General features: G+C 61.6%; 1 protein-coding gene across 13 annotated transcripts in view; it reads left to right on the top strand.

Moving 5' to 3' along the window:
• CAMK2D (calcium/calmodulin dependent protein kinase II delta) overlaps nucleotides 1-16,536 on the top strand; it is a 146,452-nt gene that overhangs the window by 111,164 nt on the left and 18,752 nt on the right. For 7 of the 13 annotated variants that reach the window (XR_006742455.1, XM_045586042.1, XM_045586041.1 and 4 more), the window contains 9 exons: nucleotides 88-190; nucleotides 2,982-3,065; nucleotides 4,598-4,692; nucleotides 6,005-6,127; nucleotides 6,733-6,816; nucleotides 7,176-7,218; nucleotides 10,923-10,960; nucleotides 14,099-14,155; nucleotides 15,655-15,696. Coding sequence is in view for 12 of the 13 variants with exons in the window: in XM_045586042.1 (XP_045441998.1) it covers nucleotides 88-190; nucleotides 2,982-3,065; nucleotides 4,598-4,692; nucleotides 6,005-6,127; nucleotides 6,733-6,816; nucleotides 7,176-7,218; nucleotides 10,923-10,960; nucleotides 14,099-14,155; nucleotides 15,655-15,696 (669 nt within the window). In the remaining variant the exon portion in view is untranslated. The remainder of the gene's footprint in view (nucleotides 1-87; nucleotides 191-2,981; nucleotides 3,066-4,597; nucleotides 4,693-6,004; nucleotides 6,128-6,732; nucleotides 6,817-7,175; nucleotides 7,219-10,922; nucleotides 10,961-14,098; nucleotides 14,156-15,654; nucleotides 15,697-16,536) is intronic. The other 6 variants (XM_045586037.1, XM_045586039.1, XM_045586040.1 and 3 more) reach the window with 4 other exon arrangements.

Below are 16,536 nucleotides of genomic sequence, written 5' to 3'. Positions count from 1 at the left end.
AGTGCGTGCTGGCTGCTCCCTGATCACAGAACACGTTAGTCCAGTCACTCACGATGGGTCCCGTCTTTCTCCTCCTTCCTACCCAAGCCGGAGAATTTGCTGTTGGCCAGCAAGTCCAAGGGCGCGGCCGTGAAGCTGGCGGACTTCGGCCTCGCCATCGAGGTTCAAGGGGACCAGCAGGCGTGGTTCGGTGAGTAGCCCTCCCGTCTCCACCCACTCCTGACGAGGACTGTGGAAACATGGGCTGCCAGACTGAGCCTTCCTGGCACTGCAGGGCGTCAGTCAGGGACTCTGCTGAGCGAGGAGGGGCCCAGAGTGTGACAGACGCCACTCGGAGCCCCCGAGCTTCCCTTGTGAGGAAAGGGGTGCCACGCCAGCCTCACTTGAGGCTGAGACGATGCTAGTTCAGGGGATCTTGCAGAGCGCTCCCAGGTCTGTGATCAGTAAGTGGAAATTTTAAAAAATAGTTAAAAGAACACGTACATAGACACAGAGTTCCATCTTAAGCATCCTTTCTCTAGAAGGCCAGTTTCCTCTTTAAAATTGTGATAATTGTGACCTTTCTATACGATGAAGTCCTGTTTACCTCCAATGAAGGAGGAGGTGGTGGTAACCAGCGTAGATGGCAGCGTTTCTGCCAGCCGGGACCGCCTCGGCGGCCGCCTGCACAGCTCCTTTGCACTGACGTCCGCGCCTGCTGGCACGTACGGCGCCTCGGTCTCCTTCCCTTCCTGACGCTCAGCGGCGGCGATGAGAGCATTTCAGATGCCCTTTGCTTCTAGTCCTTTTCTTTGAACAGCTGTCAGCGGGCACACCCTGCAGTCTCCCCCCGTCCACACAGACGGGCCTGTGCCCGAAACACGCCCACCTCCTGGCCGTGCCCAGAGCCTGCTGCCCGTCCCTCGCCTGCCTGCGGGTGATGGTGGACGGCATGGCGGCCTCCCGGCGACTGGGGTCCTCACTTCCTACTGCTGCCCTTGTCCTGTGTCCGTGGGCCAGACCGGCTCTAGTCTGCGGCCTCTCCCATGCCGTATGCCTCCCCCCGCAGTCCTCCCGCCTGCCGCTTGTCCCTGTAGGACAGATGGAGGTGGAGCCTGGGACTCGTTCTGTAAGCGTGAGACTCAGACTCCTGGTGTTGGGTGAGAGCTGGCTGACAGGGACGGAGAACACAGCCTGGCGGGTCTGGCAGCAGGCTGGGCACACACAGCAGGGCCTGTGCCAGAGGAGCTGGGTGAGGAGCTGACGGGGCGGCCTCAGCGCTGGGCACACTCAGCCGTCCTGAAGGAGGGGGCTTTGTTCCGTGGCAAGACGCTAAGGGTGTCCGGGCACGGGCTTGGCCGGGGGGGGGGGGGGGGGGGGGCGGGGAGAGGGAGAAGGGGCTGAAGTGCAGCGCCCGGGGTCGGTGGAGGCAGGAGGGAGCCTGTCCCAGTGCAGGGGCCGCTTGCCCTGGCTTCGGGATGTGTGAGAAGCTGCAGGCGGAGCGGGGCGTGCGGCGCTGTGCGGCAGGTGGTTGGCAGTGGGTGGGGGTGCCTCCTGCCAGGGGGGACATGGCCTGCCGGTGTGAGGACGGCGTGAATGGGGTGGGAGGGGCGCAAGCAGGTTCCCTTCCTCGGTAGCACACGGCTCTGAGCTCCAGGAACCTTGCCGGGGCCTGGCGGGTTCTGTCGAGAACAGAGCGGGACCCTCCAGAGGCCGGGGGTGGGGGTGAGGGGGAGCAGTATTAGAGGAGGATAGACGGGCCCTCGTGGCCAGAGCCATGGCGGAGTTGGCACCAGCGTCTGGCCTGAGTGCCAGGGGCCCAGGAGGCAGGTGGGCTGTGTGGGCGGGCTGGCTCTTCTGAGTCAGGACCCGAGCCTTTCACCCCGCTCCACCCGCAGCTTCTCACAGCCCCGAGGCCAGCCCAACAGCAGCCCCTGCAGCAGGACAGCTCCTCCTGCCTCCCCCGCTGCTCCTGGAGCCACGTCCTGGGCAGCGCTCCAGCTCCTGGGCAGTGTCTGCGTGAGGAGGGGGTGTGCTGAGCCGGGAGCTGGGAGCTGGGAGCACTCTAGGGGTGGACACCCCTCACTCGCTCTCTTGGGCGCACAGAAGGCGAGTCGGCAGGCAGGCCGGTGAGCCCCAGTGTGAGCTGCAGTCACTCACTGGCAGCAGCTGGTCCCTGGCAGCTGGGTGCCCATTAGAGAAGCGACTTTTCATAAAAGTGCACATTTCTAACATGTGGACCCTCATTGCTAAGCTTAGGTACATGTGAGTTCTCGTGCAGCCAAGGGGAGGCATGGGGTGGCTGGGCACGTGGGCCCCGGGTCCTGGGCCCGGGAGGCAGGACCTGGCTAGCGCCCACTGCTCCTCTGTGTCTGCTCAGCGTCTGCCTTCAGCGCCCACGTGTCTGACCCGTGTCACCTGGTAAAAGGTGGTGTCAGTGGGGTGGGCTTTTCACCTTCATGAGAGGAGAACAGAGCTTGCTTTGTCGTGTGTAATGCCAGGGCTTCGGGCTTTTACATAATTTTACTTGAGAAGAGAAAGGGTCTGGGCTGGGGGAAGCCAGGGGAAGTGGCAGGTGCGGAAGATGCGGAACGCAGGCGAGGTTAGTGGGTTTGTTCCATAGACTCCTCAGCATCGCTCCGCATTCCTGGTGCCGTGGGGACCCCTCCTCTGGGTGCAGGGGACTCTGCAAGGAACTGGGGGCTGCTGATGGGCCCAGGGGAGGCAGGGGCCCTCGCCGTGTGCGTGGTGCGTCCTCGCCCTCACAGGGAGCATTAGCCCCACATACCGGGGGCTACTCGGGGGCCGCAGAGGCTCATGTCGGGTCCCGCTGGCTGGTCCCACGCCCCCGGGCGGCAGGTCAGCGTGCACAGCCTGGGAGAGACGCTGTCTTCCTGCCTGAGGCCAGCTCACCGGACACACCGCTGACATCAGAAAGTTCCCTCGCCGCCTCCACCTCCCATTGCCTCGCCCGCCTGCCCACTCCCTGGCTCTGCCCGCAGGTTTCGCTGGCACGCCCGGGTACCTGTCTCCAGAAGTGCTGCGGAAGGACCCCTACGGGAAGCCGGTGGACATGTGGGCCTGCGGTAAGACTCCCCGCAGTCTGGTGCAGCAGAGCTGATAGGCCTAGATCGGACCTTCTCCATCTGCACCGAGGGACCCGGAGGGCGGGCAGGCCCTGCTTCTGTCTCTGACGCAGGAGCCTGTTCCCGTTCCCAGGAGAGGCTTGGGGTGCTGGTCTGAGTGGCACTGAGGTGAGGGGTGTGGCGGCCTGGGGAGCCTGCTGGGCCTGTCCCCTCAGCAGCTCGCGGAGCCTGGGTTTGCAGAGTGCTCCTGTTTGGGAAGAGGCGGGTGCCGCTTGCAGAAGGAGCTGGCTGTCCCGTGGGTCCGGGCGCGTGTGCAGCAGTCTCTCCAGGAGCTCACTGCCCTGGGAGAGGCTGGCAGGAAGCGGGACAGGCGCTCTGAGTCTGGTCCTGTGGGGCCATGGACACAGTCCCCTCTGGGCTGTGCACGGCTCCCGCTGCCTGGATGGCTGGCACAGCTTCGATTCTTAAAGCCCTTCCCTAAGGTGCTGTAAGGTGGGCTGTCCCACGCTCACTTCCTATGGCCTTGTCAGTGGCAGCACCATGTACCTGTCGTTTAACCGGGAGGTCCCACGTTGGTCAGTCTTTGCTGGGCACCTGCCACCCCACCCATCCTGCCTCAGTGGCTGCCCCGCTGTGAACGGGAGGGTGGTGCCCCATGGAATTATGTGCAGGCATAGGGCGCACTTTACATCCAGGTAATTTATAGTCTGCAAAGCGACTGACATGCAAATAGCGGATACTCCGAAAGGCTGGGATGTCCGCTGGCGTGGTGAGAGCCTAGGTGTGCGACCGGCCTGCCTGCCCCTCTGAGCGGCTCCTCAGCCTGGCCCAGGGCCCTGGGGCGAGCATGTCCGACACCCTCACTCCCTTCTACGTGTTAATGGCAATCTTGGCTTTGCAGTAAGTCAGCCCCCCAAGCTCTGCTTCTGCTACTGAGCTTAACAGGCGGGCACTGAGGGGTATTGTGGCGGGAGCGGGTGTGTGGCTGCCCTCGAATCCTCAACACTGGAGGGAGGCCCGGTGGTGCAGACTGGGCGGGGACCCGGGGCCAGACCTCCCGTCCTCCCCCTCGTGTCCCTCCTGTAGCGCGTGCTCGGTGGGACCCTGGGCCTCCTGGGCCACCTGCACTCTGTAGTGAGACCGAGACCGCAGGAGCGAGGCTTCCTGCCCTCGCAGACTGGCCACACTCCCGGGCCTGCTGTCAGGCGTGAGGTTATCCCCGCCCCATCGCTCAACTCGCAGCCTAACGAGGGCAGAGTGACCAGAGAGACAGTCACACAAACACGGACACTGCACAGAGCAAGTGCGGGAGCTCGGAGGCCTCAGCTCAGGGGCCGGCCGGCTCTGCCATGGCCGCAGTCCTGGTGCTGACGCCGGGACCGTGCTCGTGAGATCCCCTCCCCCAGCGCCTCCGAGCACACCCTCGGCCTGCGAGGGCTCAGCAACCCATCCCCTCTGCCCGCGGGGTCCAGGGCCGGCCACGGAAGCTCTCCGTGGCTGCCACCTAATGCTGTTCCCGCTCGTCCCTGCAGGCGTCATCCTCTACATCCTGCTGGTGGGGTACCCCCCGTTCTGGGACGAGGACCAGCACAGACTCTACCAGCAGATCAAGGCCGGAGCTTACGACGTACGTGGGGGCTGGGCTGCATGGGGCGCTCTCGGAGGGCAGCGCCCGCCGCCTCCACCTCACGCAGGTCACCCACAGGCTCCGTGGTCGTCCTCACAAGGAAGCGCGTGTCCTCAGCCCACATCTGCTGAGAGCGAGGGGAAAGGAGCTCCAGGTCTCTGAGGCAGGACGTCTGGTCAGAATGTTTGCTCTCGGTGCATTTTAACAGCTGAAGGTGGAAACGTTGCTTTTGAAAGGATTCCCACCTGTGGGTTTTAATACCATCCCCCAGCCTGCCGTCACCTCCCACCGTGGCAGCGCCCCTCCTCCCCTCCCCGCGCCTCCTGGGCTCGCCGCCTGGACTGGGCGGCTGCCAAAGCACTGGAGAGGCTGTTGAGGATGAGAAGTTTGTATGGCCCCCACACCCGTGGTTAGCTCCGAATCGGACGAGTAAGCCACATCTGTTTTCCTTTCTTTTTTTAATGTTTTTATTGACTTCAGAGAGGAAAGGAGAGGGTGAAATGGAAACATCCATGATGAGAGAGGATCATTGATCGGCTGCCTCCTGCACACCCCACCCTGGGGATCAAGCCCACATCCCGGGCATGTGCCCTGACTGAAATCACACCATGACCTCCTGGTTCTTAGGTCAAAGCTCAGCCACTGAGCCTCGCTGGCCAGGCGGATTGTAAACTCTTAACCCTTCACTGAGAGTATTTTTGCTAAATGTGCTAATTATGTGAGTGAGGTTGCGTAACTATCAACAAAAATTTCACTTAAAGAAACAGGGTAACTGCTTCGCTGTGAAGTCCCCGGTGAAGCGATTCCTGAGGGGAGTCAGGGAGGTGATCCTTCCAGGACCGGCTCTGGGGAGGTTCCTGGCGAGGGGCAGCCTTCGGAAGGGCCGGCAGGCGGCCCGCGCAGCCCGGACGTGTCAGCCGGCAGCCCTGTCCCGCCGGGACCGGCCCAGCACAGCGGCACGAGGGCGTCCGTACCTGGGGCAGCTCTCCGCTCTGTGCGTTAGTGACTTTTGTAAACAATTAGCGTTGCATAGAATTTCACTCTCAGTCAAAGCGAAACTCTGTGAGAGGACTAACAGAGTCTCAGAATTGTCTGGGCTGAGGACGTGTGGACCAGAAGTGCCGTGCAGCTGAGTGAGTGTGCCCAGCAGCGCCTCTCTGAGAGACGGGGAGGCTTGGTGCTTCCTCCTCTGTCTGTCGTCCAGACGGTTCCGCTCAGACAGTGTGACCCTGCCCGCGGGAATGATTCTGCTGCTGCTGCTGCTGGCTGTTCCACAGAGGGCTCTGCTTCTAACTAAGTTTATGCCTTGAAGTTTCCATCACCAGAGTGGGACACGGTGACACCCGAAGCCAAAGACCTCATCAACCGAATGCTGACCATCAATCCCGCCAAGCGCATCACCGCGTCCGAGGCGCTGAAGCACCCGTGGATCTGCGTGAGTGGCTCCGCCCGCCGGTGGCAGGGAGGAAAGGCCTGCCTTAGTTCTCAGGGGCTTAAAGTACTTTTTGCAGGAAAAGAGGAGATGGATTGAATTTTTACTCCAGGTTCTTAAGGAAGTTAATTTCCTGGCTACAAACACATTTTGGGTAGCAGAATGGTTTACATCCATGGCCAATCCGCATTGCCACTGTCACTCGGCGAGGTCCGCCTCCCCATTGCTAGTAGCGTTCACGAGCAGGAGTAAGGAAAGGACACGGGCCACACTACCTCCTAGGAGGAAGGGGCCCACGCCCAGGACTCCGACAGGCAGCTTTAGGGGACCAGCTCTGCAGCGGAGAGGTTGTCCACGCGGAGAGAGGCCGCCGGAGGCCGGGCAGAGCTGTACGCGTTCTGAGAACACAGCCTGAGCACTGCGGGTGGATCGCTGTCACGCCTGGGGGTGGGGGTCAGACGTCAGGGGCCGACTGCGTTGCTGAGTCAGGAGAGGCAGGCCTGTGGGGTCCGATGAGCCTCGTGTTGAAGGGAGTTAACAGCTGGCATGCGTGCGGCTGGTGTGGGGAGCTCGGTGGGAGCCCTGGGTGACGTCCCTCTCTCCCACAGCAACGCTCCACGGTGGCCTCCATGATGCACAGGCAGGAGACGGTGGACTGCCTGAAGAAGTTCAACGCACGGAGGAAGCTCAAGGTGCGAGGGGCGTTCCTGGGGGCCAGCCCAGGGGGGGGGGTAGGGGGGGGTTGTAAGGGGGGTTGTGACCTGAACAGAGTGCTGTGGTCCCCCTCGGGACCTGTCTCAGGGTTTGGGGTGCTGGGGCTCACGGGAAGGGACCGTGGCAGAGCACTAGGGCTGTGACCACGTGTGCCTGCCCCTCCTGGCCGAGGAAGCGCTGCCGGGGCCTGGGGCACCGCGCACCGCCCCTGCCCGGAGCTGCTGCCTGGGAAGCCGACAGGGACTAACGGCCGATGGCCGGTCGGGCTGGGAGGCCGTCGGCCTGTGTGTTGGGTCAGAGGTTGCAGAGCGCTATTGACCCGTCTTCTCCCTGGCAGGGCGCCATCCTGACCACCATGCTGGCCACCAGGAACTTCTCAGGTGCGTGGGGAGGACCTGGTCCTTGTCTTCTGTTATCCTCTTCAGGTGTCTCTTTGGAACTGAAAAATAATAATAATTAGGAACACGCTGTTATTCAGGGATGGTGAATAACACAGGCTCACAGGCTCCCCACACTGTGGTGTGCCGGGGTTCAGGCAGGTGAGCCCCACAAAGGTGCGGCCGCCCGTCAGCCGATGCAGGACACAGGCCTGTTCCCTGTCCTGCTCAGCACCTGCACCTCGGACACGTCAGCTGATGTCCCATAAAGTTCACAATGAAGGAGTTGGTATCACATTCCATAGGACCAGAATCGGCAAACTGCGGCTCTCGAGCCACATGCGGCTCTTCGGCCCCTTGAGTGTGGCTCTTCCACAAAATATCATGGCCTGGGCAAGTGTATTTTGAAGAAGTGGTGTTAGAAGAAGTTTAAGTTTAAAAAAATTATCTCTCAAAAGAAATTTCAGTCATTGCACTGTTGGCTCTGCTGATTAAGGAGTTTGCCGACCACTGCCATAGGGAATTCTAGTAAGCAAGACTTTTAAAAGACCACTTGGGAGCCTGGCTCTCTGAGGCCTACCTCCTCCCAAAAGCACAGTGACCCTGGGTGCAGGCGGGCCGCTGGGGGGTGTGGGCTCGGTAGGTAGGTCCTGGGTGCAGGCGGGCTGCTGGTGGGTGTGGGCTCGGTAGGTAGGTCCTGGGTGCAGGCGGGCCGCTGGGGGGTGTGGGCTCGGTAGGTAGGTCCTGGGTGCAGGCGGGCCGCTGGGGGGTGTGGGCTCGGTAGAGCAGCTGCCCACGGGACCCTGCAGGATGGGATGGGCCTCAGGAGCCCGTGGGCGCAGGGAATGTGAGGAGCAGCTGAGCCTCGGTGTTTTAAAGCCCGAGAGCCCCTGCAGAGTGGTCCAGTGTCTGTTGTCTGCAGAAATGCTTGCATTTGGAGGCCCCTTCTTGACAGGTTATCTCAAAGGACCTAGTTTCCAAGTCCAATTTTTGCACCAGCTGGTCAGTCTGAAGTACAAGAGGCCGGCAGAGCAAGGAAGCTGCTCTTAGTCAGTCTCCTGTTTGGGCTTTGACCCATGGACCGCTGTCAAACGGCTGTCAGAAACGGGACCTGGAGAGGGTCTGCAGCGTCAGCAGGCCTGTCGGGGTCTCGCCCTCCGGTCCGCTCTGAGGGCCTGGCTCCACGGGGACGCTGTCCCACCGTGTGTGGGCAGGGAGCCAGCGGCCGTGAGAGCAGCCGGAGCTCGGGCCCGGGGTCAGCTGTGACAGCGGTCCCCTCTGCAGGTCGCTCTGCCAGTTCCTCCTCTTGAACAGCTGCCTCGTAGCTGCCCATCGGGGTGAGCTCAGTCCTCCTGGGAAGGTCGCCTGACGCGCACTGTATTCAGTAAACCACTCGCCGCTCTGGGCCCAGTGCGGAGCCGGTCGCTCTGCGTTAGGGGGCTGTGCAGTCTGCTGCGATGGCAGACTCCTCGGGGAACATTCGGAACAGGCTGTGTGTTTTGTTAAAGGCGCGACCGCGTTCAAGGCCATAATTGGGCCTTTTGACAATGCGCGCGCCCTGCAGCCGCCTCCGGCCTGCGGGCCTCTTCCTCAGGCGCCGGGCACGTGGCCAGTGTGGGTGCTGTCCTTCCTGGTTCCACGTGGGAGGCAGGCTCTTCAGAGCCCGCTGCTGACCTGAGGCCTCCCGGGTCCCAGCGTGGCCTGGCGCTGTGTCCATGGAGTATTTTATTCCGTCTCCTTGCCTAGCTGCCCTTACAGCGCGGCTTTGTGATTCCTTCTCTCCCTTAGGTGGGAGGAGCCATTGTGAGGCGAGTGCACAGGCCCAGGTCCCTTCCCGTCCTCTCTCTGCCGGCAGGCCGCTCTGCCCGCTGGGCCCCTCTGCCTTCTCTGCCCGCTGGGCCCCTCTGCCTTCTCTGCCCGCTGGGCCCCTCTGCCTTCTCTGCCCGCTGGGCTCCTCTGCCTTCTCTGCCCGCTGGGCCCCCTCTGCCCACTGGGCCCCTCTGTCCACTGGGCCGCTCTGCCCGCTGAGCCCTCTCTGCCCACTGGGCCCCCTCTGCCCGCTGGGCCCCTCTGCCTTCTCTGCCCGCTGGGCCACTCTGCCCGCTGGGCCCCTCTACCCGCTGGGCCCCTCTGCCTTCTCTGCCCGCTGGGCCCCTCTGCCTTCTCTGCCCGCTGGGCCCCTCTGCCCGCTGGGCCCTCTCTGCCCGCTGGGCCCCTCTGTCCACTGGGCCGCTCTGCCTGCTGGGCCCCTCTGCCTTCTCTGCCCGCTGGGCCCCTCTCCCTTCTCTGCCCGCTGGGCCCCTCTGCCCGCTGGGTTCCCTCTGCCCGCTGGGACCCCTCTGCCCGCTGGGCCCCTCTGCCTTCTCTGCCCACTGGGCCCCTCTGCCCGCTGGGCCGCTCTGCCTTCTCTGCTGGGCCGCTCTGCCTTCTCTGCCCGCTGGGCCCCCTCTGCCCGCTGGGCCCCTCTGCCCGCTGGGCCCCCTCTGCCCGCTGGGCCCCTCTGCCTGCTGGGCCGCTCTGCCCGCTGGGCCGCTCTGCCCTCTCTGCCCGCTGGGCCGCTCTGCCCGCTGGGCCCCCTCTGCCCGCTGGGCCGCCCTGCCCGCTGGGCCGCTCTGCCCTCTCTGCCCGCTGGGCCCCCCCGCCCGCTGGGCCCCCCTGCCCGCTGGGCCCCCCCCGTCCGCTAGCCCCCCCCCCCCGCCCACAGAGCCACCCCGCCCACTGGGCCCCCCTGCCCGCTGGACCCCCTGCCTGCAGCACATTTCCACCCACATGCTGCTCTCCCACCTGGAGGCTCAGGATTTGCTCATTGTTGCTCTTTACCTCTAGGCGAGTAGTATTGTCGCCAAGACAAGAATTTCTCACACTCTCAGTTACTAGTAAATCAGAGCCGTGTTGCTAAGGACTACATAAAATCAGGCTTTGTGTCTTAAATAAGTTTAAAATTTTGCCAAAGTACCGTGCCAAGGAAAAGAGATGTCAGGGAATTGGGCGTCCATGCGGTTCTGGTACACCAGGCGGTTCACTCCGACACCACGTTCTCGGCCGCGCACTGACCGTTCCGTGCTGGCCGCTTGGTCCCGCTGTCCGGCCCGCCCCCGCCGCTGGTGTCCGCGCCCAGTGCCGGCTGGGGCTCAGCAGCTGCCCGGAGCTGCCGCGGGACGCTGCTGGCTGTGGACCGCGTCCGGAGCCCTCGCTGAGTTGAAGGTTTTATTTATTCGTGTCTGACCTCAGGTTGTGTGATTTTTAACTTTTTGCTGTAAGTGGCTTTTGATTTTGAAGCCTTGTTATTCTGACTTTGAAGTAGAGAAGAATACCTAAGGGTTTAAAGTAGGTCAGCAATAGACCATTTTATTTTAAATACAGTTGTTAACATTTTTGTAAAAGTGAAATGATCTGATTTCAAAAATATATATTTTTAAAAGATGTCATTTTGCTAGAGAAATTTCCACCAGTGAGGGAGACTGTGGAGCAGGACTGAGGCGCAGGGCTGCATGTCCACGGACAGAGCCGCTGGCGACAGGCCTGCCTGAGGCCTCCAGCCGGCAGGGACGGTCCAGGGGCAGGACTGGCCACATGTTCACGTCTGTGCAGAGAGCTCTGAAGCGCCGGGAGCAGCCGTATGTCTGTCCCAGGAGCTGGGCGTGTGGCGTGGCTCAGCGGTGCGGGCCCCGTGCGGGGCTGGCTAACACGTCTCTCTCATTTTGCAGCGGCCAAGAGTCTGCTGAAGAAGCCGGACGGAGTGAAGGTGAGTCCTGGGTGCCGGGTGCCGCTGCAGAGCGTCCCCGGGCGTTGGTGTGGCTCCCGAGCAGCACGCTGGCTGCTGTGTAACATGATGTCACACACGGTGGCGAGCACTGATGCCATACAAGCTGCTATGGCAAGGGAGCGTCCAATTCCTGTTTCTACATTTCCACCGTGGTGACCTGGAAGCGTGGGAACCAGACCTTTCCCAGGATGTGTGCTGGGTTCCTGGAGTTCCCGCCCCCGAGGCCCAGAGGCGCTCCCGGGACGCTGGGGACAGACGTCAGACGCTTTCTGGGAGAGAGAGCAGGTCACCGCCATGTCCGCGGTTTCTGCACAAAACCCTGCCACTGACCCCGTTCCATTGGCTTCACGGCCTCCTCTGGGGACCGTGCTGATCCTCTCAGCGCTAGCCGATGTCTTTCACCCTGCCTGCCGCAGACAGCTTCCTGGGAACCCATTACTGTCCTACTGTTTGTCCTTGACCCAAAGCCATTGGAAAGGGTAACGTGGAAAGGCCAGTCGGTGTGCGTGTGCCCATCCTGCCTCACCGCCTGCCCAGGAGGATGGCGCTTCCCTCTCTCGTGGCCCAGGCTCCCCTCAGCGCCAGGTCCGGGGCCATCAGCCTTTCCCGTTAGCTCGGGTGGAGCGTGGTGGCCGCACGGCTCCGGGGGTTTACTCTCCGCGTTTCCCGAGGGCTCAGGGACTCGGCGCTCCCGGCTCCTTCTGCAGAAATGCTCCCAGCGACTACAGCTCCTCCTCAGGCTGCGCTCCGAGCTGCGTGCTTCCCGACCCCGCCGGCCACGCTTCTTTTTCCTTGCTCTCTGGCCAGTCAGTCCAGCTCAGTGTTCAGAGGGTGGTGCGGACAGCACCCAGCCCGCCGCCGAGCTGGCAGTGCCGGTCCCCGCGGGCCCCCCTGAAGGTGCTGGCGGGGGAGCAGCCGGCTCCCCGGGCGCTGCAAGGGGCTGCCCGGGACAAGGCCCAGCTGCCTCCGGAGCTGACGGGAGGAGGAGGCACTGCTGTCTGTTTACTGGTCGTAGAGAGACAGGCTTGTTTTTTCTTAATGTTCTTAGCGTGCTTGTTACTAAACTATTTTTTAAGTATTTTTATTGATTTCATAGAGGAAGGGAGAGGGAGAGAGAGACATCAATGATGAGAATCATTGATCGGCTGCCTCCTGCACGCCCCCTACTGGGGAGCGAGCCACAACCCAGGCAAGTGCCCTGACCAAGAACCGAAGGGAACCCTTCAGTCCGCAGGCCAACGCTCTATCCACCGAGCAAAACCAGCCAGGGCAAGACAGGTTATTTTTAAATGACGGCTGTGATGCTAAAATAGGGTGACTGTGGTGCAGATCGCTGTAACACCCTCGGAGTTCACATACAGTGCAGGGTGGACCATGCGGCCGTCCTGGCCGAGGACACGTTTATGAACCTGGAAGGAGAACGTGACCACCAAGAAACAGGAGCGCCTTGCCTGTGCCTCAGAGGATAATTCGTACAGCTTTAAATATCGGATTTGACGTGGCTCTTTGAAGAGAAAAAGGGCTACTTTTCCCGACTGCCAGGGTGTCCATCGGCTCGCGGGCACCGCGCCCCCGCCTGGTGCTGGACCCTCCGCAAGGCAGGCCTCCAGCGTGACTCAGAAACTCTCCTCTCGTTTTCAATTAGTCAGTATCACACTTACCGCCAGAGGTTTCCGGTAATGAAATTTCATTGGCTGATCTACCGTGACAGAGACTTTTTAAACGCAGCCTGACCCAGGACGTGAGATGGGGAGGAGGGGGCGTGTGTGCTGTGCGCAGCGTGCCCGTCTGCAGATGCCGGCAGAGGTGTGCGTAGGGGCAGCGGCACCAAGATGAGCCAGTTCTGGGCTCCCAGTGCATCGAGCCCTCTGTCCGGGGAGGCCGAGGGCTGTGTGGCCGGCACAGCTCCCAGGGGGCACTGCTGGGGCGCCTGCCCTCTGCTGTGCGTTCTGTGCCGTCTTCGGTGGACCCACTTCCTCTGGCCTCTTCCGGGATGTTGCACAACATTCACCTTAAGTTCTGTGCCTTCTGTTGAAAGAAAAGTTCCCCACCAGTTCTCCACCAAAGACAGTCTGATGTCTCAAGCTTCTCCAGCGAGAACCGGCTCCGCTCCCCATGTCCCCAGCAGGTCCCACCCGCCCGCTGGGCACGCAGGGGTGGCAGCTAGAGAAGACACGTGTGGACCTGGGTCCATGCTGAGCCCCCATCTTCCTCGGAGCTGGATGGCGTGATCTCTGGTGTAAAGCAGGCAGCTTCCCAGCAAGCCCACACCATGCCTGGGTGTGACCGCTGGCAGCTGCTGCTCGGCACGCTCTCTGCAGCGTGTGCTTGTCTTCACGCCGCGTGTGCGTCCAGACTGCACTGTGGGTGTCCTTAGGCGACAGCGGGGAGGAAACGCGTAGCGAAGGCGGTGAAGGAGATGAGCGTGCTCCTGTCGGCTCAGGCCACACTAAGTTGTCAGTGTGAGTTCAGGGGACGAGCTTAGATGGCTGCTGATTGCGGCCTTAGTCTGTGACGTTTAGGTCCGAGCTCAGCTGCAGCCTCTTGCGGCCTCTCTCTGCAGCCCTGACGATGGCGCTCAGGGCCTCCGCGGGGACAGTGGCCTGTGTGTGTGTTGGGGGTGGGAGGGAGGAGCAGGCCCGCTGTTCGCAGGGAGGGCTCCGTGGCAGCAGCAGGCGCTCCTCCCCGTGAAGAGGGAAGGAGCTCACAGTTGGAAGAGGGCAGTTGTCGTTTACAATGGAGACCCAGACTTCTCCTTGTCAGAAACGTGTTTAAAGCCTGGGTTTCACCAATGAGTTTTCTCGGAGCAAAGGGATGGGGGCTCAGGACGGTGGTCTGTGGCGAGCTGGCCCAGAGGGAGTGGACCGGAGCCAGCGGCAGAGCCGCGTGGACAGCGTGGATGAGGAGCTCGCCCGCGCCTGCTCTGGGTCCACCGCGCCCTCGGGGCGGGGCCAGCCGCGGGGACCACCGGGGACGAGGCTGGGCTCCTCCTCCGTCACCAGCGTCGCTCACGCTGAGGCACACCCTGTGTCCGCGTCGGTATCTCCACGTGGGCGCTGCAGGGAGAGCCTTTGCTGCTGGGCTCTAAGGTCTCTCTCTGTTTTCTGCGACCCACAGATAAACAGCAGAGCCGTGGTAACTAGCCCCAAAGAGAACGCCCCCGCCCCGGCGCTGGTACAGCGGCCCGCGTGCTCACTGCTCTGCCTCTGCCCTGTGCCCTGTGTACAGACTGCACACGTTTTGTTGGGCTTTGGTGTTGGTTTTGGTTTTGCTTTCTGAGATGCGGGCATGTTCATGGTTTCCTTTTCTCTTTGTTAAGGTGGTTGTCAGGCAGCGTGTGGCTAACATGACGCCTTCATTCCATGGCTGAGCGTGGCCGCTTCTCGCGGTGACATTGCATGTGCCCGCAGGGGCGGGGAATGCGCTTGGCTGCTCGCGGCGTGGCTGCGGGAGGCTCAGAGGCAGCGCTGGCGGCCGGCGCAGGGCCGGCTGCTCGCTGCAGGCGCGGCATGAGACTGCCTCCCCGCCCTGCCCGACGAAGAGGCGCTGGATTTCCAGTCTGCGCTTTGTGGACTGTCACTGAAGGTCCTTTCACTCCCCCCAGAGAAGGAAGCCCCAGCACAGCACCGGCCTGCCTTTCTGCCCCGCAGTGCGATTGGGAAACGAGTTCAGTTCTCTGAGTTTCACACTTTCTCCTGAATGGTTTCCTGTTTGGATCGATGATGATTTTCAGAAATGTCCCTGGTTCTTTACTGTCCTCTGCTGTTTTAAATGAACCCAAATGTACTCCACTTACTAGTACAGTTAAAGGACGGACGTGGAGACGGTGGGTTCCCTCCCCGACCTCAGTGCACGCAAAGGGCCCGCAGGGAGAGGGCGGCCCGGGGCTCCCAGGCTCCCTGCAGCCAGGCCAGGAGGGCGCGCACGGCAGGGACTCCTGCTGGCCAGGCGCCGTCCGCCCGGGCTGACTGGTCTCCACTTGGAAGCGTGCCCCTTTCCTGGTCGGAAGCAGTAGGAAAGACAATACCCTTTTAAAAGAGGGAAAGGGAAAGTAACACTTCCCTATGGAGAAAGCTGGACTGACTGATGCGCCCCTGTGCACGTTACTGTAGCCCATAAAGCAGAAAAGTTAACGTGTGGATGAACTAAAACGGACTCAACAGCCTGTGTCTCAAATTACTATGGTTTTATGGTTCTAGAAAGAACCCTTTAAGTAAACCCTTTTAGTGTCCCTTAGAGTTTTTCTTGAACATTTGAGATATGTTCTTTACGATAGTACTTGTTTAAGTGTAGTCCGATGGAGACTTTCCAAGGGTATGTATTTGGGTATTAATGATAGTATCCGCACCATCGTCAGTCCTGAAAACACAGCAGCTGGAAAGGGTCTTCAGCAAGAACTGCATGTCCTCCGAGTGCGGGCACTGCACCGCCAGCGCCGGCCAAGCGGCAGGCTCGTGCCGGGAGGGCTGCCTCTGAGTCTCCGGCGTCACCGGTCTGTGCACGCTGCTGCTGGGCCGGGCTGGCCCCGGAGGCCGCCCGTTCCGCCTGCCTCCGCAGCCCTGATGCCGCTCCATCGCTTCCGCTGCCCGGGTGCTGCGGGCTGCTCAGCGCTCCTGCACCGCCACAGTATACTTACCATGCGAACTGCTCTCTCTCCATTTGCTCTCACTCAGGAGCCCCAAACCACTGTGATCCACAGCCCTGATGGAAACAAGGTACGCAGAGAGGGCAGGGCGGCCTCGTGCTCCCATCACACTCCTCATCCCGCACAAAGCGACCTAGCTGCTGAAGCGGGGTAGCCTGCCCGCTGCCACCACGCTTCCTGTGGCCTGACGGACTGAGCGCTCCACCCTCTCTGGGAACAGGCAGAGAGTGGCACCCTGAGACACGGGTGCCCTTGTCACTAAACGTCTGTCAGCAGCGTCCTTCTGTCCAGATGGCTGGCCTCCGCGAGCCCAGCGCTCTTTCTGCCGCCCCCGCCCTCCTCCCCTCCGTCTCATTGCACTGACGTCTGTCTGCATGGAAGTTAGAATTTCTTGTTGTGTCATTCCTCTGTCTTCAGAGCTTGGGTTCAGGGTTAATGTTGCTTTGAGTTCATTTACTCTGTTGTTATAGTGGTTTTTCCTCGAATTCCCGGTTGGTGGTGGTGTGTTGTTTGGCATGAATTTGCAGAGAATAAGGGAGTTCGCTTGGGAAACGTTTTTATGGAAATGCATGCATGTCAGCAGCAGACGGTGACTGGTTGTGCTGAGAGGAGCCTGTGCGTGTCCGTCCGCACGGCGTCCTCGCTGCGTGGCGGGCTGTGCGCACGCCTGGGGAAGGAGACTTTCTGAGCGTGCTCTGGGCCCGGCTGGCATCCTCCCGCACGGCCGTGTTTCTGCCAAGGGAGCAACGCCGCCTCCCGCTTTCACAGGCGAGGCCCGGTCTGTCTGCTCACTGTTAGCAGCAACATGGACGTCAGAACACACTGTCTCTGGTTTAAAGTCGCGCGGGCCGACATTGAAATCGTTAGAGAAAAAACCGTAATGTGCTTCGTTCTCTGTTAGGAGCCGTAT

Source organism: Pipistrellus kuhlii, unplaced genomic scaffold (assembly GCF_014108245.1).
Source record: "Pipistrellus kuhlii isolate mPipKuh1 unplaced genomic scaffold, mPipKuh1.p scaffold_m20_p_21, whole genome shotgun sequence".
Taxonomy (NCBI): domain Eukaryota; kingdom Metazoa; phylum Chordata; class Mammalia; order Chiroptera; family Vespertilionidae; genus Pipistrellus; species Pipistrellus kuhlii.
This window is presented reverse-complemented; position numbering and strand designations above follow the sequence as displayed.